Genomic DNA, 26,327 nt, shown 5'->3' with positions numbered 1-26,327 from the left:
CAATTCTACATGTGATTGAACTCGGTCTTTGGCAGGTTATTCTTAAACCTGCAGTGCTCTGTGGTTCGGGCCAGAATACACTGAAGTTGCTGGCCACAGAGAAAACCCAGCCTCGTGGTTTTTATGGTTCCACAGCATTTCCAGATGACCAGTCTTGAAAGGCTTAGATTGCTTTACCATCCAAAGGCACTGAGTTGGATCAAAAGGAAAAAAAATTCCTATTAAAGTGAATCAGCCAATGATGTAATTTACTACATCAATGGCAGAAAATAAGTATATTTTTGATTTTACATCTCAAACTTGGTAAATGATAAATGAGTTTCACATACTGAACACAAAGGCCATGAGAAGAGTGTTTCCAACATACTGGAAACAAATTATACGACAGAAGCAGGAAATGTTTAAAAAACACATCAAAAATTATATTCCAATTACAGCATTCTTGGGGTAAAGGCTTAAGGTCAGATTACATATTACACACGTTACAGATTCCTATTTACAATCCCCTGTTTAGACCCATTGAAAGTTTATAGAAATGATTTCCGTTTCAACTGAAGCATTTTTTATACTTAATTTCAGCTGACTAATAAAACTTTTTGATAAAAAAAGAAAAACAATCAATCTAGCTGATTTCAATTTCCATGAGTAAGAAAAGCTAATATTTATTGAGAGTTTATTATGTGTGAGTCAGTATGGTAAATGATTTGCATTAATATATAAAATAAGAACAGTATTCCTTTGAGATGACCTTGGTCTTTTCGAAGAAAAAAAGTTGCTTTAGTACTATAAAATTAAATTTCAAAAACTGTGTGATTAAAGAAATAATTATTTGTTTATGTTTCAAAAACGAAGCTTTAAAAATACATCTTTCAGCATAAAATTCTTTACATAAATCTACATAGGCATAGTTCAGACTTGGTATACATTTTTTTCAATAGAAGAAATTGCCCTCTGTGTCAAATATTTCCTTTCTTTTAAGCAGAGGTTAGCAATTATGACCAAATCGAGCTGGCCACCTTAAAGACTCATGAGCTAAGAATGGTTTTTTACATTTTTCAATGGTCAAAAAAATCAAAATAACTATAATGCTTCATGACACATGAAAATTACATGAAATTAAAATTTTAGTGTCTGGAAATAAAGTTTTATTGTAACACAGCCATACTCATTTGTTTGCCTATTGTCTATAGTTTCTTTCATGCTACAACAACAAAGTTGAATAGTTTTGACAGAGACCATATGGCTCACAGAAACTAAAATATTTATTTTCTGGTGCTTTACTGACCTCTGCTTTTAAGTAAAAACAAGAAAGTTAAATATAACATCCAGGTTATATATTTAAAAGTTTTCAAATTTTGACTACAAGAGTAGTCAGGGTCTATCATTGGTCTCATTTGTATTCGACATGTTCATGTCATATGATTCTCAAATTTGCAGATTAAAACAATAGGTCTACAGCAGTGGTAGTTAACTGGGGGTGACTGGGTCTCCCAAGGAACGTTTGGCAATTTCTGGAGACACGTTTGGTTGTTACAACGCAGGGGTACTTAGGCATCCAATGGGTAGAGGCCAAGAATGAAGCTGACATGTGACAGCCCCACTGCAAAGGGTTATTTGTCCAAATGGCAGCATTGCTGAGCTTGAGGAACCCTGGTCTACGAGAGACCGAGAGTCCACTCTAATTTCTGGACTGCTCCTGGAACACAACCACAATCGCTATGTGGTGACATTAATTCATTCCTAGCACCCATGCCATATTTATATTAATATTTATAAGAAGAAAAAAGATAAATTTATTTTTATTTTGTGGGTGTGTTTTTATGACTGTTACCCATCTGTACTGTAATAATTTTCAAAGTGGAATAGTTTTATGCTCAACTGTAAACCTAAATGAATAATTCTTTTTTTCCAATCACTCAATTACTTGGCTTGATTTAAATTAAAATCCATCTGACTCTATTCTATTTTCAGTTTCTTAAAAGATCTTCTTAATTCTTAACACATAGCACGAGTAAAGTAAAATATTCTTCCTGTGTCAGAGACGTCTGTAAAGTATGAATCTACGCAGAAGCCATAATCATAGACTGGAGTTGAAAAAGAGAGGCAGGAAGACAAGCCACAAGACTGCTGCAGTATAAGTACTAGTAACAGTTTGAAAGACCAAAAAACCCCCAAATACAAAGGCTGATAAAGTATCCAGATTTAGTGGGTTGCCAGTCAAAGCAAACTTTCAAGACTACATGAGAAGCTCTAATGAAGTGACATGAACTTATAATCAAACACTTAAATCTCATCCCAATCCTCTGACAAGTTCTCTCCTTAAACTGGGACAAACTGAATCACTTTAGAAACTCTATTTTTATATCTTGCATATAAAGGGTGTGTCTCATTTACACATGAGTGTTTTTATTCCTTGAAAGCCATATTACTGTAAACTTAGCTACATATTTTCTAGAATTTTTTACATACCATTTTACTTTCAAAATATTTAAGTTTATAGATAGGAGCTTGTGGATAATCATCTTTTAAAAACCAAAACCAAAACCAAATATTTAAATGTTTTTTAATCTTGGAGAATTACATGTCATATTAAACCGCTCTCTCTCACTCACCGTTCTCAAATCTCCCACTTTCAAACACATGAAGTGAGACCTCTCGCTCATACACATGTCCTTTCACGTCTTATAAAACGGTACCTTTTCTCCTGTGTCCCCTTTGGGGCCGTTCTCTCCAGCATCTCCCTGAGAAGGGGAATAGCGATACATGTAAAATACATCGGTGACATTAAGCAAACAGTATTTTTCATTATTTTAAGTTTTCTTTCATAAAAACTACCTATTAAAATCTCTTGCAAATATTCTATAGAGCTAAGGTACTTTTACTTGATCAGCTGTCTGATATCAATAAAATACATTTTATTACAGTGAACATGGCCAGTTTTAAATTATTTGATGATATTAATAGGAAATAGTCATTTATCTGTCTGCCCTCTCATAGCTTGTGTAAGCACTTTAAGCTCCCTTAACTCTGTCTCTTCTCCTCTGCTCAAAGCTCCTCTGGACCAAATGCTTTCTCCTCACAATTCCCTGCATAAGCCATGCGTTACCACCGCTGCACCTTTCTGTCTACCATTCCGGCCACTCAGACCCCCGCATCCCTTTCTCCTTCTGTCTGTATAAGTTCTACCCTGTCTTCAAGCCCACCTCAAGTCCCTAGACCCTCAAAGTACACGACACGGGCCTCAAAACCCGTGCACTGAATATATTTATTTATCTGGGCCCACATGGTTTACATTCATGAAATAAATGTTTTATATTTTATTAGAAAGCTTTTTAAAAAATCATACATTTAAACAAATTGGGGGAGTTTGTGCTTTGTTTTTGTTATTTTTGAGACTTCCTATGCCTGTTTCCTCACTGACATCTCCTTTTTCTCCCTGTGAAGCAATGCATTAGGAAAAAAGGCATTCATTTAGCATGCGTTTTGCTTCTTTAAATTTTGAATACTTTAAATTTTACAGCACATTATAGTGGGAATGTCATGAACTTTGGATTCAGGGAAACTGAGACCAGCTCCAGCATCTGCTGGGGGAATGAAACTCTTTGCATCAAGTTTCTCCTGTGTAATGCAAGGGTGAGGGTACTTCACACAGAGATAAGAAATAAGTCATGTAACTGTGTGTAAAGCAACTAGGACAATATCTGGCACATCGTAAGCTGTTAATGATACCCATTAATGAAAACAACGCATGACTCTTCACATATTCCACAGGCTGGAATGTGATCGCTTTTTTCTTTCTTTTTCTGAGATAGGATCTTGCTGTGTTGCCCAGGCTAAAGTGTAGTGGCATCATCACAGCTCACAGTAACCTCAAACTCCTGGGCTCAAGAGATCCTCCTGCCTCAGCCTCCCAAGTAGCTGGGACTATAGGAGTGCACCATCACACGCCCAGCTAATTTAAAAAAAATTTTTTTTGTAGAGACAGCGTCTTGCTGTTGCTCAGGTTGGTCTTGAACTCCTGGCCTCAAAAAATCCTCCCACCTCAGCGTCCCAAAGTGCTAGGATTATAGGCTTGAGCCAACAAGACTTCTCTATTATTTAAACATTTCTTTAAGATGAGATAGGAGCTGATAATGGTTTCCTTGGGAGATGGGAGAGAGAAGGTTGGGGAGGGAGACTTTCACTTTTTTCTCTTTATTTTCTTTTATTGTTTTAAATAAGCATGAAGTGAACCTGCTTGGCCTTTGTCTGTGGCGACAGACACACCACTGCAGACTGCCAGAGCCTGGGGTACTTGCTCTGGTGATTGGGGCGGCCAGCATTCCTCCCCACCCTTGACTTCTACACACAAGAGTCATCTGATGACTAATTAATTTCAGGTTAATTACCATGAACTGACTGGATGCCAAATAAATGTACCGGGAATCTGTTATGAAGGACTTTTGACAGGCAGTTGATTTGCATGCTTTTTAAAATATTGCTTGAAAATCTCTTTATTAAAACAAACAAACAAACAAACAAACAAAACAAACCCTCATATTAGGAAAACGGGTTCAGAGTGGTTGTGGGGAGGGGTTTGAGCTGTCCCCTTATCAAATTGTCTTTTTCCATCCCTGTTTTGCTTTCCTTCCATTTAAATAAATGCCTTTTTATTGATTTTTTTCTTTGGCTTTGCAATGCTGAAAAACACAGCTACAATCAAGAATTCTTCTTGATCGGTAGATGAAATTCCTTTGGGATTAGAGGTTATAACATTGATTTGTACAAAGAGTGCAACACATATGAAGAGCATGACAGAGTATCTTGATAGTTTCCTTCTCAGCACACTTTCACGCACCATTAAAGCATTATAAATTGCATGAGAATCAGAAAAATAAGTATCGCAATATGTAGTGAGAGTCTAAAAACAATCAGGATTGGCCCAAAAGTAATAAGGAAAGGAGTCTAAGGGAAATTGAACATTCAACACCCTGCTTCTCCTTTTGTTTCTCTTTTTGGTTTTTATAGGAATTCTTTGTGGGTAACTTTCAGATAATTGCCACAGGTAAACATCTGTATCCTTTTAACCTAATGACATAAGAAGCAGCAGAGAGAGATGTGGGTGCTTTGAAAAATACTGAAATGACAATAGCAAGTAGGCAGAACAGAAATTTTGCAGGCCTGGATTTTTCAAAGTTATAAAAAAGCCTGACATAGAATATTGAAATTTGCTCCCCTTCTCTTCATGTTTTTAAACCTTTTAATCCAAACTTTTGTCCATATATAAGAATTACACTATTTTATTCTTCCACTAATTAGCAGTTTGAAAACAAAACTGTGGTCATTATAACTAACTACAACTATATCACCTATCCGTCTCTCTATATCTATTTATCCACCAGTCACAGAATTCAGTTATGTGTCTCTTGGCAGGGATGGGTAGGAGGAGATGAATAAAGGAAGAATTGTTCTCACCTTTTTTCCTTGTTCTCCGGGTTCTCCCTGAACAAAAGAACAGAGATTGTTATATAAATTATAAATTTTATTATAATTTATTAACACCTAATTTCCTTATTAAACAAAACATACATTGAACACACTAGGTTAATTATGTGCAACACTTTCTATTGGGGCTATATATAGCTGTTATATTAAAACAAATGGTGAGTTTCCTGGAGAATTGAGCATGGTTATCAATATTAAATATAATTTTAATTCTTTGCTTTTATGGGACTAAAGAAAATATATTTCAAGATTATCATTCAGAAACTGGCTTCCGGGGCACTAAGGAGAACAATGGTACAGCAATTCAATGTCTTGAGAAGCTCCTTAGTCTACTCCTTATTCTCCCCAAACTGAGAATCAATAAGGGGGACTAGGATGTCCTTCCACAAAGGTTTTTATTCGAGGCATCCCCTGGGGCATGGATTATTTCAGGGGTCTGGAGTGTAGTTCAGTGTAGTTCCCCGATCTATCTTCCCCTAAGATGTCATAAACAGTCTTAACTTGAAGCCCTTCGAAATGTCATGAATTCTCTTTAACTGCTAGTTAACCAGCAGGTTCTAGATCAGGTATATTTTAGGAGGCATTGGTACCTTCAGGCAAGACACTACAATGGGGCAGAGTTTAAGTGAATTTAGGAGAGATGTCCTTACTCTGTATGATGACCAGGATAGCATGAGAACTAAAATGCAAAATCATGCTCTGAAGAGAATCTCATTTTCACTTTACCCAGGAAAGGATAAAAGTGAGAGAGCTCTAAAGTAAATTATACACATTATGATAATATTTCCCTATGAAAGGCTTCAGTAAGTATTGCCTTGAGATTAGACTGCTTCTTTTAAAAAAATGAAATGAAGCAATTATTGTGGATTTTTTTTTTTTTTGAAAAAAATTATAACCCGTTGCAGAAGTCAGTTTGGAGGCAAGACTCTTTTCATTTCCTGGAACTCAACCTGACCCTTTGGTTTCTGAATTTCTGGTCATCTTCACTGCTTGACATCCATCCTGATGGTCGCTAGGCAACACAAGAATAGCACTGTGAACATGCATTAAGCATTAAACTCCTATCATTTGGCTTTTTAGCATAGAGCAAGAAAAGGAAGAAGACAGGAAAACGGCTATAGGCCCAGAAGGAATATTTCCTTTCCTTTCCTGCAGGACAAAGGATAGGTCTATAAATTTTTGGTCGGGCCTCGGAGCCTGTCAATAGCAATGTGATCTGCGAAATCAGCTGACAGGCATCTGTGGGTGCCGATACACACGAGCACAGCTGATGGGATTAGACGTTAGTTTTGTACTTCAAGGGACGTTCACTCATCAAAGGATTTGGGATTTGTCTGCCTGTTTGGTTTAAACTAAACTGTCACCAATCTTTTTATATTTAACAGATTCATTTGTTCTTCAAGAAACAAAGGAAACTTGCAATGCAAAAAAAATCCTCTTTACATTTTTTCCTTATTTAGTAATTCAGCTTACATCCATTTTTAAATTTTAAACATCTTTATTCTGCTCTTCATCTGATTAACTGGTTATGTTGTGTAAGGGTTGGAGGTGGCCAAATCTTGACGAAAAGCCAGAGTGGCATCATCTCTAGACTTCTAGATGTGTAAATTTTAGGCAGTATGGACATGATCTATGTTTTTATATGCTTATTAAGTGGTAAAATGACAATAGTCTTATGGACTTTCTTATGTTATTTAGGTATCCCAGAATAAAGATTTTAGACAATTATATTCTATTTGTTTTTCTGTATTTTAATGCTAATGAGAATAACAAACATAATTTATTCATTAGTCACAAAGTTCTGTAGCCTATTATACAACTGACAAAAAAATCCATTCTAGCCGTAACAAGTGGGCTATTAAAATATTGTAATAGTTCACAATTTCATGGACATTCATGTGTCAAATGATTTTGCTTGGCTTTATTTGTACTAACCTTTGGCCCTGGTAATCCATTCTGTCCTACTGCTCCTGGTAACCCAGGTTCACCCTCAAAATAAAAAATAGATATTACTAAGTAAATGGACAAAATCAATACATTATATAGATCGTTAGAGGAGATAGCCAAGAGAGAGACAAGTAGAGAGTAGCCATTCTCTATAAGCCATGCTCTAGTAGACAGAGAATAAGTGACTATTAGTATAAATTTAAGTTAGCTTGTATGGTCCAAAATTCTAGGTGCAAAGGAGCAAGGATGTAACAAGTTTGATTTCCTTTGTTCAGTCTTTTCATCATTAAGAAAGCTGAAGCAATTTATTAGTGGAAATTAACATCCAGAATGGTGCTGGGCACACTGTAGGCACCAAATAAATATCTGCGGAATGAGTAAAGATATCTGAAAATGTAAGACTCTCTTGGTGGAGTATTTTTAAGTGATTCATCAGCTCAGTAAAATAAAGACTAACATTCCATTTTCATCTTAGATTTAATCACATGAACATATATGCATCTAAATCTTGAAGAATATACCCATCTTTGAACACTTTAATTCATTTAGACACATTTGACACCAAAATGAAAAGTAGAAATGGCTGTGGTTTCTCTTTCCAATTTCATTGTAAAAATAATTAAAATAAACATTCAGACTTATGGCTTTCATTATCATACTGTATGTTTGATCAGCTTTTGGGCAAAAGATGATGGCTATTAGGTTAGAAAAACTTCCCATTTCAGAAAGATGGTGATGTACACTAGTCTTTCCAGATTTTGATTCAGCAATTGTTTTCCAAAGAGGAAAAGCCCCTTGCAGTGCCCAAAAGCTACGGAAAGACACCTGGGCCCTTCTTGCTTTCAGGTGGCTCAGACTTAGAGCAAATAGAATTCCATTTCCATTTAAGACATTCCCAATGCTCTTTACTGTGTGCTCCAGCTACTGGGCAACTTTCTTCTTTCCTTTGAGGATAGTAAAGTTTCTCCTTAGTTGATTAAAAAAACAAAAGCAACTTTATTTTTTAGAGTAGTTTCAGGTTCATTACAAACTTAATTGATTTTTAAGAATGTTCTCTAAGTCACCTGGAAAGCAGGAATTGTGTCATTTTTACATGTTTCCAGCTTCAAAAACATGTACATTAACAATCATAGTAACATTTCTTAACCACCATAATATTTACATTCATTAACTCAATTATCACAAACTTCTATGAGGTCAATACTATTTTTATCCTTATTTTGCAGGTGAAGAAACTAAGGCACAGAGAAGCTAAGTAATTTGTCCAGATTTGTACAGCTGTAGTTAAGATTTGAACTCTCATGATATAACTTAAGAGTTTATGCTCTTAACACATTACATTATCTGTTACATTGGAATGTATCTAGAAATTGTGAGAGAGTAGAGGAATATTTCTATCCTTATTATCATTTGGTTTATACATTCCATTTACAAATGACCTTTCAGAATGTACAGAAACCTAAATTAAATACAACTTACGTAAAGATGATTTTTGCACACCTATCAGATAAACTAAGTAATGTGAAGCCTGTGGTGTGTTCTAGAAGAGCAAAATGTTTTTTTATTATACTGGACTATTATAATTGCTAAAGTCTTAACCTCCTGGAAGAAATTCTGCTTCCTGTATAAAGTCACACTATAATTGTAACTCTTGCACTTTCCTTGGTAAAATGACAAAAATGTTGACTTAGATTCTAATAGTGGCCATTATGGGAATATTTTGCTATGCCATTTGTACATAACAAAGCATAAGAACTTGGAAATAGAATACCCCTGAAAGAAGGCTATCATTTACTATGCAACTAGGAAAAGAGCTATCGAGTCTGCTTTCTTCAAAGAATCCACAACAGGATACATTAATATCATAATTCATGGTTTAATGCAAATAAGAGATGCTATCAAGGAACAATACAAACTTTGTTTAGACTTTCAAAGAATAACCATGGTAGCCAGAGTTATTTAAAAAAAATGGCTAAGCCCCTGGAACCGGACAAAATTCATGCTGAGATTTTTAAGCAAGGAAGAGAAACGTTGCTTAGGTATCTGCATAATATTCTTCTTAATATATGAACATGAGGGGACTAAAACTTGATCTCTTTTTTCCTTTGATTTTACATATCTTTAACATGAAAGGCAACCAAAACACTGCACCCATAATCTCATCACTCTGTAATAATTGTTTTCACTTTATCCTGTCTCCTAGTCTTTGTTACTTATGCTTACATATTTTCAAGCAATTGTAAGCATATTGCATAGTTTGATTTTTTTATTATCTTTACACTACACATTTGTTTTCACATAGTATTCATGATTATCTTGTGAATAGTTTATCATCTATCAAAGTCAGGTGTGATCATTCTTTTAATCAGCTCCACATTGTCAAATATTAGGTTGTTTCCAATTTTTGTTATCATAGATATATTAAATATACACTTCTGTAAACATACTCATATTTTTCTGTCAAATGAGTTAATTATGATAAATTCCCTGAATTTGTTTTATTAGTCAATGGAAATATTTTATGGCACTAACTGCATATTTCTAAATTGCTTTTGAAAAAGAGTTCTAAGTTTTATTTGCTTTTATAGGCATCTGCTCCATGTTACCTTTTCACAAATCTGTACAACTCTATCAGCACTACATATCACAAATGTAATTATTATTATTTTTTGCCTATTTTAGTAAGCATAAATGAGAGCTTACTGTTCAATTTTAAACTTATTTTTCACTTGTAAGGTTAAATATTTTCTCATGTGTTTATAATTTCAATAGGTATTCACAACATTTTAATTCTGCAAAGTGAATAAAGCTGTTTTCTGAATGAATCAGGGAGAATGAAAAGAAGAAAAAATGACTCATAGCATTTTACCTTTCTAATAAGTTATATCAAGAAAATTATATTCCAAGTTAGATTAGGAGGATATGGAACATTTTGATATCGTCCAAACTTAGTGTCCCAGGTTGGGTAAAAGAAACGTTAAAGGTGAACTGCTGAATGACTCTGAGTGCCAAAGCCAAGCCATGGGAATCTGTAAGGCACTGATTCATTCAACTAACAGTGAAAATGTACCCTATGTTCTACTCTGAGCTGAGTGCTTTATGGGATATAAAGATGAAATAGACATGACAGGTGCCTGTGCCCAAAAAGTTTATTTTTGAGTTGCAGAAAAAAAAGATATATATATAATAACTGAAGGGGGCATTTTATTGCGTTCATGATACTCTTTTCATGAATTAAAAAGGCATAATAAATAGAAATAAAAGAGAAGTCTTAATGAGCAATGAACCATATGTCATATAGTATATTTATATATTCTAATACATGAGGACAAAAATTATCACGAAGCCCCTTCAAACAAAGTTACAATGATATACTAATACTATTATATAACAGTAAAAAGGTACATAGATAGAAAAATAGGCAAAAAGTGGGAATTAGGTTGTGTGTGTTATATGTGTGTGGGGGGAGTTAGTCTCATGTTTACTGGATAATCTATCCATGCATTTCATATTTACAAACACTGAGAACATTTATAGATCATAATAGAGAAAAACAGCAGCTAACATCTTAACTACAGGTAGATTTATGGGATTTTCTCTATTATACTTTAAATTTTAAGGCTATTCCTAGTATGACAATTCCCAAATGACTATTTCCATACTTAAGCTGAAAATAAGTTGTGCTGACTTTTAAGAAGGATGGCTTTCTTGCTTTCATATTTTTTAAACCAAATACTTTTCATAACTCTAATGTAAAACATCACTCAAAGCTTTTACAATTATTTCAGGTACTGCTACTCAAGGGCAACTTGAAAAAATACTTAACGATAGAAAGGAATACAGTATTCTTACAAATATTAAGTACCAAATGGAAATAGGTCATTTAGCAGTAATATTGTTCACCATCACTTCAACCACAATAATCTTCCATTCTGGCGATGGGAATGGGAATGGAACGGCTCTATGGGCTAGACACTGAAAATGGGCAGGGTTTACACCTATCCAATATGGCACCACAAGCCATGGGAGGCCACACAACAGTGGAAATGTGGCTCCTCCTAACTGAGATGTGATGTGAGTGTGTAACACAATTTTGAAGTTTTGTTTTGTTTTTTGTTTTTTTTTGAGACAGAGTCTCACTTTGTTGCCCAGGCTAGAGTGAATGGCATGGCATCAGCCTAGCTCACAGCAACCTCAAACTCCTGGACTCAAGCAATCCTTCTGCCTGGGACTACAGGCATGCGCCACCATGCCCGGCTAATTTTTTCTATATATATTAGTTAGCCAATTAATTTCTTTCTATTTATAGTAGAGACGGGGTCTTGCTCTTGCTCAGGCTGGTTTTGAACTCCTGACCTCGAGCAATCCGCCCGCCTCGGCCTCCCAGAGTGCTAGGATCACAGGCGTGAGCCACCGCGCCCGGCCAATTTTGAAGATTTAGAAGGGGGAAAAAAAAAGAACATAAAAAATCTCATTAATAATGTGAATATTATGCGGTTTCTATTTGAGGCTTGCATTATATTTCTCTTAAGCATTTGTTTCAACTATAAAACTCTTTAATTATTAGAAGTCCTGCATTTTATCTGACAACCCTATCCCCCCACCGGACTGAGAGCCGCCGGAGCACAGGAGGACGCGGCCTGTGCATTCGCTGTTCTTTCCCGGGGCCTGGAAACTGCGCTTGCACAGCGTAACCGTTTAGTGCACGGACGTGGAGGAACGACTGGATACAGGAGAAGCAATGCATTAAGCCCACACGAAGGTGTAAAGCACTGTGTAGGCCGCCCGGCTGGGACATTGGGAAATAACTATAACCATCACGACGGGAGACGGCTCTGTCTCAGCTACAGCAAGGCCGTTGATCACTGGGAAGAGAGAAAGGACCCAGGAAAAAGTAGGAGAGATGAGAACTTTGCAGTGACACACCCCAGTCATGCCCAGGTCGGAGTGAAACCCGAGGGCTGCAGGACAGAGGCTGCGCAGGGCAGAGCCAAGGGGGCGGGAACTGGGGAAGGAGTCCGCGAAGGGCACGGTGTCAGGAATGAGGAGAACTTTCAAGGCTTCCAAGGAAAACCCTAAGCCCCCCAGGGCTCTGGCAGGGGAAAAGTGGTTTCCTAGAGCAGAAGTCCCCAACCTTTTTGGCATCAGGGACCGTTTTCATAGAAGGCAATTGTTCCAAACACTGGGATGGGGGAAATGGTTTCAGGATGATTCAAACATTACATTTGTTGTGCACTTTACTTCTATTATTATTACATTGTGATATACAATGAAATAATTATACAACTCACCATGGGCTGGGGACCCGTGTCCCAGAGGACTAAAGGTTCCAAGGTTCCAGGTACTCGTCATCTCCTCTCTCCCATCTGCTCCTCCCCTCACCCCCGTGCCTCAGGCAAAGGGTGAGAAGTAGCTGGGGTGATCCTGGCTCCATAAATTATCATGTCATCAAAGGTTCCCCAAAGACGCTTTCAGAATTTACACAAGTGTCACCGTTTACCTCATGAACTCAAACATCTGCTTTCCTCTGAGCAGAAGCACTCACAGAAGAGTGAAATATTTCAGTTGAAAGGAAGCAAGCCAGTTGAAGAAACACACTCAGAGAGGGGAAGGAACTTCTCCAGAAACAAATAAACTGCAAAGAGGCAGATGTGAGATTAGAACCCAGGTCTTCTGATTCCTCTTCTGTGTCTCTTCTATTTGAGCAGCGTGTATCTGAAAAATTCATTCAGTTTTACCACATTTCCTTTAAATTGAATTTTAGTATAAGATAGTAAAGTAGCTTCAGGAAACTTCCATTCGAACCCCAGCTTTTCTACTTCCGGTCTCGGGACGCAGCGCCAATGGCTGGCGCTTCCGCGGGCTCGGCCTTTCCTCTGCAAAGTGTGTGAAGCCGAATTAAATGCTGGACTTTGCTCCGCTCTGAAGGAGTAAGATTTCTTAAGATTATTATTATCATTTGTTGTTGTTGGACTAAAGATGTCACCTGATGGTTCCTTATTCTTTAGAGATCCGATTCAATTCGGCTCCAGTCCGGGTCAACAGGCTGCGGAAGTCCAGGGCGGCCTGCCCGCCTCCCCGCCCCGCTCGCGCGTCTCCCTCCGCCGGGCCCAGCCGGTGCAGATGGCTCGGTCCTTCTTCACCAGCTGCCTCAAGAATCACCCTCTCGGGGCATTCTGTGAACTCAGATGGACCATGAGGTGCTTTTGGAAGACATCGCATCCCAGGGCTGAGTCTGTCTTCATCTCACCACTTCTCCTCCCCCTCCCTCCCTCCTCCTTCCCGCCTTCCTATCCATCCTGGGAGTTCAGCTTCTCTCTGTGTGGAGCAGTTGAGCAGTTTTTAGCTCCCACTTGCAACACCCGATTCTTTTTACTTTTCTTTCGTGGAGGCAGTGGAGGCTTTGTAACACAGTGAAAGGAAAAACAGAAAACCCTTAGCCTGGACAACTAGGTTTGTGTATGCATCAAAGAACTGGCATTTTGGGGGGAGTTTTGTCAGGTTTATCTAGTTAGAAAACCCCTTCCCTAAAATTTGAGTCTCTTTGTCCACATTGGGAATGTGAATATTAATTAGTAGAAAAGTAGACAGATGTAGCAGCCATGAACTTAATACAAATATGCTATTTCTGATAACTTGTTGAAATGGATCTTAAACTGATTAAAGTAATAACTAAATTAAATCTAGAAACTAAACCTTCATTTTGCTTTTTTAAAAATTACAAATCCCTAAAAGTGTAAAATAAGAAAACATGACAGTTCTATCAATCATATTACAGTATGAGCTATTTCAGAACTAAGCCTGCTGGTTAATGCTTTTTTTATTTTAGATTTCTATACTGTTAATGTAGACAGAAATATACACAACACAATTTGAACAAAGAAACTGAAATGCAGAGAGACAGCTAGAAGTTTGGGGGGGGGTCACAGGCAACAGCTAAATTGAGTTTGTTTGGGGGAAATTTACATAAACGAGAGGAATTTTTCCCCTTGAGATCTGGGTAAGAGTACACACGGATCACTTCCCCAGCCTCCAGCTAATTCCTTCCTTTTCTTCCCATACCCCCTATTTCCAGCCCCAGTTATCTCCAGGAAGAGCCTTGGAGGTGACATGGGACCACCACAGCCTGCAAGCCCAGCACACCGCTCCTCCCCAACAGTGTTCCGTGGCCACCCACGGTTTTAGCAGTGCACATGCCAGCAGTGTGGCTCACGCTTAGACACACAGACCTGGGCAGGAGGCTAATACCAGCACTGGAAGTAGACTCAGGCTAGTTGAGGCAGGAATTCTTGGCTCCTGGACCTGGAACATGATCTAGAAATGGGAAGACTAGGCTCTGAGTCTCCTTAACCCTATGGATTCCTCACCTCATAGGAAGGGAGCATCGCAAGACGGACAGAGGAGGCTTAGAAGAAGGGCACTGCTTGCCTGCACCCAAGGGAAGGACTACTCAGTATTTCCTGTTTAAATAACATATGAAAGGTGCAAAAGTGAGCAAAACCAGCCAGAAGGCACGATGCTACAGAGGGTTCTCTTTTCTGAATTTCAAAAATTGTCCTCCATATGTACTCTTATGGGAGAAAAAAAGATTAAGAATAAAAGTATATGGTTTAGGAAGACAAAATATCAAAATGATTGAAGGGAGTTATATGAAGTGAGTTTCTTAGGTCTGGGAGAAGTCAGATACAAGGTAGTTGTTCAGCTGTCTTGTATTGCACAAATCTAAGTGAAACAATTAGTGCCTACTGCAACTTTCCATCGGACTGGGACCATTAGAAAAGAAGTTTCTAGCCAATCAGTGTCTGACATTCCCCCAGCAAGGGAATGAGGGGAGACCTGCGATTTAAGCGTCTCTAGTTACAAAGGAGCTCACTAGTGGTGCTGGATATTTGGGGAAAGACACTCTTTCACTCTCTGAGGGTAGCTATGGAAGAATAAAGTGCCAGGAGTGATTGGCAGCCACCTTGCAATCAAGAGGAGAGCACAATCGAGGACAAAGGTAGCAACATGGAAGAAGGATGGACAGATGAAAGAAATGGGGTTCTCAGTGATGAGGTTTAGTTGCCAGAGCAAAGCAAAGCTGAAGCCACATTAGGGCTGGACTTTCAAGTTCCTGTTACTTAAAGAAATACATTTATTTTTTCAACCAGTTCTGTTATGTTTCTATGACTTGCAACATAATGTGTTCTTGAAAATATATCCCTTTTTAAAATTTTAAAACCCAGCTAATTTTCTTCTTTCCTAAAGTATAGTTCTCAAAAATAAATCTATGCATAGTTTGAATGATGAATTATTCTTTTTCTCTTAGAAAGAGAATGTGCTTAATTATTAATAGAAATTTTAAATGGTATGTCCAACTGGCAAAATTCTAAGGGTCAGTGAAGAGTAGAATGAGATAATACTTCCTACTAACATTCACTTGGACAGCAGGAAGTTTCTGAATCATGGAGGTATTAATGCCTCTAATTCAGAGAGGAAAATAGTCTATTCTTATTTAATAATGTTTTTTAATACACAGTTACATTTATTACTTTCTTCATTTCTTTCTGATTAAACTTTAAGGTAAATATTATAATCCCTATTTGACAAATGAAGAAACTAAGGCTCAGAGAAGGTACATAGTTTGTTCAAGGTCATACAAATAACTGAGTAGCAAAGCTACACACACACAAATACCCAAACCCAGTGTGTTTAGTGCTTATAGTGATTGAATCAGGAATAAAAAATATTGGGTTCATTGTATAGACTTAAATCAATGGCTTGAACTTTGGACATCTGAGAGCTTCAATTTATCTGTTCTCTAAATGTATTTATAATAAAAATGCCATCAGAAGTATGCTGTGAAGATTAATGTCAGTGAATAACTGTGAGGCCCGTATGTAAGAGATGAAAAGGAATTCCAAATGTCATAACTATAAACGAATTAAAATTTAATGTTACTTAAGAATAGCTATCTAGGATAGATTCATAGGTGACACATTAATATTAATTTTTACTTTGTTATATTTTGAGATTTAAAAAATAATAATAAATTTTAGAAAGCACTTGAAAAATACATGAAACAAGATCATCTGATATTTATCTTTAGCTTTGGAAAGAATCCTCAGGACTCTGGGGCCTCAGAAAAATTCTAGCTTGTGTAGACAAAAATGCTTTTTTTTAATAGTCTTAAAAACACTTTTTTTTAATTTAAAAGAAAATTTTATAAAAGAAGAAGAAAGCCAGAACAATAGCAACACCTTGAGAGAGGAGGAGCTTCCAGTAGTAGGGAGTGGCACCAAAGTCAGTTTCACCATAGAGAATGAGAGGGAACAATTAAATTTGACAACTGGATTGTGACCTATTCCTCCTCTTCGGTCTGGTCTCCTCCTCCTCTTCCAGTCTGGTCTCCTTCTCCTCTTCGGTTTCTTCTCCCCCTCCTCTTCCGGTTTGGTTTCTCCCTCCTCTTCCGGTCTTGTCTCCTCCTTCTCTTCCAACCTGGTCTCCTCCTCCTTTTCCAGGTCTGATCTCCTCCTCCTCTTCCAGGCTGGTCTACTCCTCCTCTTCTGGTCTGGCCTCCTCTTCTGGTCTGCTCTACTCCTCCTCCTCTTCCGGTCTGGTCTACTCCTCCTCCTCTTCTTGTCTGGTCTAGTCCTCCTCTTCCAGTCTGTTCTCCCCTTCCTCTTCCGGCCTAATCTCCTCCTCCTCCTCCTCCTCTTCCAGTCTGGCCTCCCCCTCCTTCCAGTCTGGTTTCCCCCTCTTCTTCCGGTCTTGTCTCCTCCTCCTCTTCCGGTCTTGTCTCCTCCTCCTCTTCCAGCCTGGACTCCTCCTCCTCTTCTGGTCTGGTCTCAAAAATGATTTGTTTTAATCCTGAAAATCTTTAACATTCTTTTCTTTTTTTTTTTAATTTCTTTTTTTTTTCTGTTCCTATAACAGAGTTTAACATTATTTTCATAGTAATAAAGACAAGGATATGAACTAAGAGCTGTGTAAATTAGTCTTATGCACTCTGCATCTGTCCCCAGCTCTTCTCTTCCCTGGCATTTGCCCAATGCTGGGCACTAACTGCCATTCAAATAAATTGTTATTGTCATGCTTTAATCTTATAGATGCCAAGAAAGATGAAGGTATACAGGTTTGTAATAACACTATTAAGAGTGCAGATTTTTAAAGAACTGACATATAAACACACAAATAAAAATGGTAGACAGCAATTTATTTTGCTAAAGAATTAAAAAAATAGTTTTAAAAAGTTTGAAAAATAGTTCTACCACAACATTGTTTTAAATAGTCTGTACTTCTCTAGAGTGACAAATATTTAAATATACATCTCTCCGCATATGCATTTGTGTGTGTGTGGTGGGAGAATGACTCACGGAGCACAAATAAAATGTTAATTATGCCTTTAAACCAACAAAACCTACTCATGAGAATTACAAAAATTATTTTTGTGTCCAATACAATTAGCCAGAGAAGAAGAGGTAATGTTTTATATTTTTAGGTAAGATTTTGCATTTAACGTGCCCTTACTGCTTGGGCTGTTGGAAGCAAGTCCAAATACTGGAAACAGCTTTCAGAATTGGGAAAAGAGGATGCTAGAAGCTGGTTGAACTGGAAATGAGACATGGGCGACTTTTTGTGGACTCACAGTAACTCTGAGAAAGTCAGAGATAAATTGGTAAAGCCCCTTGTCTCGTTTTACAAATGAAGCCCTCTCGAACCCCCCAGAAGAAAGGGATCATTCAAAGGCCACACAAGAGATGAAAGAGCAGGGACCCTGAGGCGAGGACAGTGTTCCTGCATTACCCCACTGGTGACTGGCCTGTGGAAATAATACGAGACGTGTCTTTCTCTTTCCCACACCCATAGTGCTGACATGCCCACTACTCAGTCCATGCTGGCTGCGGGGTGGAGGGGAGAGCCAGGGGACAGAAAACATTGCACCTTCATGTGTTAATTTTGCATATTCAACTGGCTTCTGCTCCCTGGTTTAGCATTTACATGATAATACTATTACAGATACTTGGCAACATTGATCAAGCATTTATTATGTAATGTTCTCTTTAGATACATTGTCCAGTTAATACTGCAAGGTCTATCTCTACATCTCACACTGGAAACTCTAGGAAGGTTAGGCAACTTGCCCAAAGGAGGGCCCGGAGCACTCGCTCTCTGACGTGGAGCACGCCGTCCTCCGCACCGCGCTGCCTGCTGCCTTCAAGAAGGATGGCCAGCCCTAGTGGGCTGTGATGCCAGGAGTGAGGTTGGAAGGTAATGCCATGTCACTGCATAAGGAAGTCTGTTCTCCTAATACAATCAGAACAACTGGAAGACCATCACAAAACTAAGAAATATTCAGATTAGCAATCAAAGAGATCAAAATTTAAGAAATAATAAGTATTTAAAAAAAAGTCACTGTCAAGTTTATTGGGCTAAGTAAGGCCCATCACCAATTTCGTCAAACTGAATGGATGGAAGGATGGAAAATGTTCTAGTAGAAAACAAAGTATTTTCTTAAAATAGTTTGCTTTTCTTTCTTTTTTCAAACACAAGAGAAAGAACTTTTCATTTCCTAGTTGTTATTTGCTGTATTTCTGATGGCTTAGAAATTATATCCTCTCTTAACCACTAAGAGAACTGAAAACTATTTTCTAAGTATCAAAAATACTTCTTTGGAAAAAGTGAAATTGTAATGTGGAGAAAACATTTTCTTATACAGTTTAAGGACATTATAGTATGTTTTAAAAAAATATTATGTCATTGTAAGTTTTCTTCTTAGAAAAACAAATTCTAGAGTTGAAGACACATTTCATATGCTTTAAGTATAGAATATTACTCTATTGCTAACTTCGCTTTTACTGTCTAAATGACCTCTGTCTTAGTGAAGGAGACGCATGCCTTCTGCACTTTATTTTCCTAACAAGGATAACAGCGAATACTACAAATGTTAAATAATCACTAGGATTAACGGAAGTTCCATACACAGAATTTTAGGTTCAGTTCTTTGGAGTAGGAAAAACAAATTAAAACTACATTTTGATGATAACTTTATAAAAGTGTGAAATCATTTAGTTTCCCTAAGTTTTTCAGAAAACACTTTTAAAATGCCACAAAGATGTATAACGTGACATAAAATTGCAAATATTGATGTCTATTTCCTTGAAATATAATTTAAACTTTGGTGACCAGGACAAGAAAATGTCACATTCCTTTCTCTTGCTAAGGAAATTGCATATTTCCTTTGTAAAAACAAAAAATACGTAGTCTTCAAAAGAGTATATGTGACAGTTTTAAAGTTGTTTTGTTTCAGGTTAAAGGTTTCTATAAATTTTCATGATTGTCTCAGAGTTAAAAAATGAAAAGAAACGAAGAAAAAGAAAAACATCAACCTTGGGCATGCAAGTTTTGTTTTTCACTGATGTTAGAAATATTTATGCTATATTTGTATTTTGCTTTTTCTAGATATCTTGAGTTATATAATTTTCAAAACCATGTTGAAATGAATACATTTTTAAATTTTTGCTTAGGTTTCCCCCCATGATCTGTAATGTTCTAAACACAAAGCTAATCTTCTGTCTTTACCAGGATTTGTGAAGCAAATGGATATGCATTTTAGAAAGTGGAAGATGCAGCTGCCGCGTGGTGGGAAACTACTGGTGACTGCACAGCGTTTGGTGCATGGACTAAATGACACCACCGTAAGCCTGGGCTGAGAACACTAATTTCACTTGGGAATTGAGTAATTCCCGGAACAGAGCCTCTTCCAAAACATAGATTAACCAAATTTCCAGAATTTCATTAAAATGAAGTGAAAGAAAAGTCTAATAATAACATCTAACAGCTGTAAGGGCTTTAAATCCATTTAACCGTCACACTGACTCTATCAGGTAGGAGCTGCTCTTGACTCCCCTTCACAGATGAGGAAACTGAGGCTGGGGAACTCCCAGGACTCTGCCAAAATTCAGACAGCCTCCATGTGGCATACTTACGCTTTTAGCCACTGACTAGATCTAAATTGTGGTTGTTTATGTCTTACTGGCAGAGAAGATGGACAGCATAGAAATGGTCACAGGAGGTTTATTCCATCTGCAAGGGCTGGGCTACCTATGATTTCAGAATTTGCTCCAGGGCACATGCATTGAAAATATCCTGGGAAGACAAAGTGGCGGTCACAGGACTTCAAAGGGCCAGGCCAAGAGCTCTGAGCAGACAGGCAAGTGCCTAGAGCAGCTCTCTTGCTCCTGGTAGACTGGCCCAGCAATGGGCTTTGTTGGCTGCCACAATGGCTTTCCTGGTGTCTGTAGAGGTACCAGATTAAAGAGCCAGGCAGGGACATTGGGGAGCACAGAATAGAGACCCATCTGTGGGATGATGTGAGATGCTTTGTCCAACTAGTCAGTATGTTGCTGGAGTAAACATACACATGTCATAGATATGTGTATGTGTGGGTTTTTCTTTTTCACTTTATTTTTTCCCCTCATTATTTATTTATTGATTTTATAGACTTAGGGGCTATCAGTGCGGTTTTGTTACATGGATGTATTGTGGGGGTGAAGTCTGGGCCTTTAGCGTACCCATCCCCTGAACAGTGTGCATTGCACCCAATAGGTGATTTTTCACCCCTCAGCACTCTCCATCTCTCCCACCTTTTGGAGCCTCCAATGTCTATTATGCATCGGAACGTCCGTGTGCACCATTGTTTAGCTCCCACTTGTAAGCGAGAACATGTGGCGTTTGGCTTTCTGTGTCTGGGTTGTTTCACTTACAATAATGGCCTCCAGTTCATCCATGTTGCTACAGGACACCATTTCATCTTTTTTATGGCAGAGTAGTATTCCATGGTATGTGTGTGTATATCTATCTATCTATCTATCTATCTATCTATCTATCTACCTACCTACCTACCTACCTACCCATTTTCTTTATCCAATCATCTGTTGATGGTCACTTAGGTGGATTCCATGACTTTGCTTTTGTGAATTGTACTGTGATAAATATGCCAGTGCTGGTGTCTTTTTTATGCAATGATTTGTTTTCCTTCAGGTATTCCCCTCATAATAATGTGAATAAACAGAATAATAAAAGTGAAGTACCAGAGCATGGCAAGTCTATTTAACCCCTACTTTTGCCGAATAGTAAAACAGAGCTTTCTTCTAGACCCAGAAAGTTTTGATGGGTTTCCTCTGTGACAATAACTTAAGTTAAACAATGCAATAGTACATATTAGTTTTACCATGACCAGAATAAACTAGAGTACATTTTATCACAATGAAGGTTAAACAGAGCATTTTTCTACTCCATATAAATCTAATGAGAAAGATATAGTTGTATCACATACATAACGTATCAAAAGTAACACATCCAAAATATTTACAATGGAAAATTTTCAAAGAATTTCTGATTGTTTAATGCATCTTTAAAAATTAAACTAACTTGATCATTTGTACCATAATTTCCCTGTATTTCAAAGGTACATGTAGTGTTTTTATAAGCATATATATTTAATACTTGCTGCTAACATTACTAATTTTGTGATTTTAATGTTCACCAAGTTACATTTAAAAATACTATATCTTATAGAACTCACCTTTTGCCCATTCATTCCTGGAATTCCAGGTGCTCCAACAGAACCCTAAGAAGACATGATTAAATTAAGCTGATATCATAACTATAAAATATTTCAATTCTAAACTGATATTGTATTAGTTATGTTAGCCATAACTTTACCTTACTAAAACATGTTTAACAGGTTATGTTTTTCAGATCTTATCCACTGTGTTCCATTATATAATAATGTAGACAGACTCCTCAAGCTTCCCCAGAAACCATAGAGATAAAATTTAACCTTGTTTCTAAATATCCATTTAGCCATAATATGATTTTAAAGAAATTTATAACATAAATTGAGATCCATATCTATCAGAGGGCCATATGGCTCTAAATTTTGGTGCTTTTAATCATAAATAGATTTGGTTTCACCTGGAGAAAGCCTAGCAGTAGCAGTAACACTTGAATTTTATGAACTAAAATACCATAAAAGAAAAGGTAATTAAAATAACCACTTGTTACATACTAAAGTAAGGGACCCATGCTGTAAACTCACATGCACGCTGGGTGAGTATGAATGGTTGGACACAGATGGGTGAGCTGAGAATAAGAAAGCTAATTACTACCTTAGAATATCTATGGCCTTTGACTGGACACAGAAACATTAGCAAATATTTTCAAATAGTGATGTCATTTCCCTCCATTGCACTCCATTCAGGCTCTGCAGAAACCATTTTAAAATACAATGTGCTTATTCTTTGTCTAGAACTAGAAAACAGATTTTTCTTAGGCGATGTATGATATTAAATTTCTTTAATAATAATGGGAGAAAGTTTTTTTGGAAAAAATAGTAATTATAAACCTAAAACTACTCTAAGAATATACTTAAAAAATAATTATAACCAAAAGAAATTGAGATGGCAAGTTCCTTCACGTTTTCAGTGATTATATTGAGTGGATCATTAAAGGACTTCCCAAAGCCTGAAGCAGTAATTTTATCCCGGTCGTATGTGGATTAGGGTAGCTTTACAATTTCACACCATGCTTAATAGAGACATTATTGTGAAGGACAAAGTGTTCCTACACACAAGTTGTCTCACAACTCATTGGCTTTTACTTGGTTTGTGGGATTATGTTTCAACAGATGCCACATGCTTGCCTGGTGCTGGGGGGATAAAAAATCTCTTTCTTTGATGGATTTCAAAGATAAAGAATAATCACTTTTCCATCTGTTATAATACAATTGTTTTCTTTAGTTTTGTGCAGGTTAAATATCCCTCCTCCCCTTAAGAAGTGGGAGTTGGTGGGGAGTGGGGACTTAGTGATATGTCATTGGCAAAGGGCCATCTACCTGCTATTGTTATGTTTACTGCTGCAGTATAGGTGTGATGTCAGAAATCCTAGATCTTCTCCCTCAGAATGCAATGGTCAGTCCTGGTGACCACGCATAACATTGAAATGACAGTTAGGAAGTCACTTTCAGGTTACCTCCACAAAAGGCACTAGTAGGCCACTTAATGCTGTGTACCAAGCAACAAATACATCCTTCATTCTGGTCAGTTCTGTGACCATTTGCCAATTATGTATTTGAGCAAGGCCATGCATTCGATCTGCAATGTCACATGAGCCTTCACATTTTAAATTTTGTCACGATGTTTCACAAGTATTTGAATTAAAACTTCAATAACTTACAAGTTCAGCAGATAACTTAAAAAGAATGTGCTATGGACTTACTGAATTTCTAATAATGGAGTTGATTAGAAATCTAAGGCTCGTATCATAGGACTATATTTTTAGAAAGGAGAATGTACAAACCAGACTAAGGATGTCAGTGTGGCTTACAGTAGCTAATTTCACTCAAAGAGCTTGCTGTTAGGCCCTGAGAGTATAATTACTTTCATAATACTGTTGTTTATACTCTACCTTTTGTCCTGGAGGCCCCAGAGGTCCCTAAAAAAGAAACAAATTCAATTAACATAATACTGTAGCTATTTAAGTTTAGATGACCAATTAAAACTGTCCTATTCTGTAAGGTTCTCTTTGTTGTACTGAAATATGCTGATGTTTCGTACATGAAGGAAAATGAACATTTTCAGTTGGAAGTACATTTTGAAGAATATTAAGCATATGCAGTAGGATTCTGATTTTTCCTTTAAAAAAAAAAAGAATCTTTGCCGTTCCAGCACATGTGTTTCTTCAAATACCTGCAAAACTATCACATAGATCTCATTTAGAAGGCTGGAGATACCGTCGCTAGAGGTAGTTAAAATGTAGTGCAGTTTCCCAACAAATGGACACATTACATGACTTCAGCATCTGTAAAACTTCAGTAAGCAGATTTGCAAAGGAAACAGTTGAACAGCATTACAAAGAAATATGTTTTGTTCTGTTCTTCCTCTTAGGAAATGCAGTTAATTGACCTGCACAAAAAACACGTTTACAAACTCTTGGAGGCCATGGTCAACCGTGGCACCTAGTATGCACCAGGAAAGGGAAGGCAAGATGCTGTCAGCTGTTGCTTGCACTGTGATGCTGGGTGGGGCTGGAGGATACAATGCTCAGTGAGATAAATGAGAATATTCATACAGAATGGAAATGTGGCAGTTTTGAGATCGAGCAGTTTTCCAACCACAAAGGCAGTGTTGGTATTCTGGTTACTTTATTTAGAGCAAGACATGGCTTTGGGATGGTGGAAAAGAGCACAGAGAAATGCAGCTATATCTCCTGCTATTCATATCTATTTTTAAATAAAAATACTAAGCACTTTCTTCCAGTTCTTTCAAAAATATATTTAATTTTAGTATGTTTTAGCAAAGTTGCAGACTTTATCATTTCATGTCAAAGCTCTTCATTCCATTACACCTAACAATTGACTGGCTTATTTTCAACGTGTGACATTTTAGTTAATCAGCATCTCACATTCGTACTCTGTAACACTAAATAAAGCACTATGGTGGTCATTAGAGGAAGAACTGGTCATGCATCCTTTTTTTTAAATTAAAAATACATAATGTTTAGTGACATTCAGAGAGTCTGTTCCCCATGTTGCTTTGTAATCTCACAGGAAGACTAACAATTTTCTCGTATAATCAGGTTGTTGAAAGTGCACCCCTCAGTCCCACCGCTGTATACTCCTGTTTGGTTTACTCAACCAACAGTGAGCTTGTTATCTGGCACATCAGACAGGTGTGGTCAGACAGCCTCCCTACTCATTCTACTTTCTCTATTTAAAATTCTCCCTGTTTTAGACTTTGTGGAGAAAAGAGAGACTATCAGGTATAAGTTAATTCCCTTGACATCATGTCTCTCATCAACCCAAACCCTCTTTCCTGGATCTCTTTCCTGTATCAGAGGAAGAAGAGTCCCTCCTCCCAGACAAGGCAAATTCATCTGGTAGACTCTGGAATCCATCCTCGCCTCTGTCCTTGGGGATCTTTTTAATCAATTAGCCCTGGTCCGCATCCGAGCCTCCACCGCTCGGCTAGTTCCTTCCCTGCAGCACACAAACACGTTCAGTTATTTCCTCACTCGGGTAAATTGTTTGGGAAGTAAATGTTAATGCTAAGTAAGGGCAGCATTTGGAGATCGTGGTGATAGGAGATCTGAGAACGAAGGAAAGGCTTGGGTTTTATCATTGTCTATGATTCCATTTTCTCAAGCGTCTCTAGAGGATTTTACTTCTTAAACATTGATGTTGGAAAGGAAGTCATAGAACAAGAAGTACATTAATTCAATGTTTAGACTGAGAATGTGTATGTTCAATACACAAAAGTTTGTTTCCCAGTGTAAACCTAACTTTGCCGCTTGAAAAAATATTGTTCACTAAAATTGGATATTTCATTATGTTGATGTATAACCCTGAAAGGAATATTTCAAATGAAAATAAGAGCAAATTTTACATCGAATATTTTAATTAGAGACTAACATATCTGGTATTTTCTAATTTGGTCTTTGTTATATGATCACATCCAATCAGAGATTTAGAAAGACTAATCACAACTCTGAAAGCAATATAATTATATTAGTTGTGTATCTTAACACAATATTGAAGGAAAGTATAGGGACAGCTATAAAGAAAATAAGTATAATGTTTTTCTTCACTTTTAGGAAATTACTATTTCTGATAAACTCCAAAAATAAATCAGTTTTTAAGATTTAACATTAATTTTGAATTGTGAATATGTCTTATAGATTATTCATAACTATGCTGTCAAGAATATATTCTTAGCTACCAAAATGTGCATATATTTCTTTGATCTCACTGGCAGGAAAAATGTAGGGAGACAAGTAGAGGGTCATCTGTCACTAGGAGGGACCTGGGAATAAGGCAGAGGTAAATACAGGACACATTTGAGTAAGTATAGAGACAC

General features: G+C 37.2%; 1 protein-coding gene across 1 annotated transcript in view; it reads right to left on the bottom strand.

Annotated features, from left to right (window-relative positions):
- Window positions 1-26,327, bottom strand: part of COL25A1 (collagen type XXV alpha 1 chain) — a 393,583-nt gene that overhangs the window by 78,326 nt on the left and 288,930 nt on the right. Inside the window, exons 11-15 of the mRNA XM_012766225.3 lie at window positions 23,881-23,907; window positions 21,998-22,042; window positions 7,420-7,473; window positions 5,455-5,481; window positions 2,697-2,741 (exon numbers count right to left, since the gene is read on the bottom strand). Of these exons, the coding sequence (XP_012621679.1) occupies window positions 2,697-2,741; window positions 5,455-5,481; window positions 7,420-7,473; window positions 21,998-22,042; window positions 23,881-23,907 (198 nt within the window). The remainder of the gene's footprint in view (window positions 1-2,696; window positions 2,742-5,454; window positions 5,482-7,419; window positions 7,474-21,997; window positions 22,043-23,880; window positions 23,908-26,327) is intronic.

Source organism: Microcebus murinus, chromosome 27 (assembly GCF_040939455.1).
Source record: "Microcebus murinus isolate Inina chromosome 27, M.murinus_Inina_mat1.0, whole genome shotgun sequence".
Taxonomy (NCBI): Eukaryota; Metazoa; Chordata; class Mammalia; order Primates; family Cheirogaleidae; genus Microcebus; species Microcebus murinus.
This window is presented reverse-complemented; position numbering and strand designations above follow the sequence as displayed.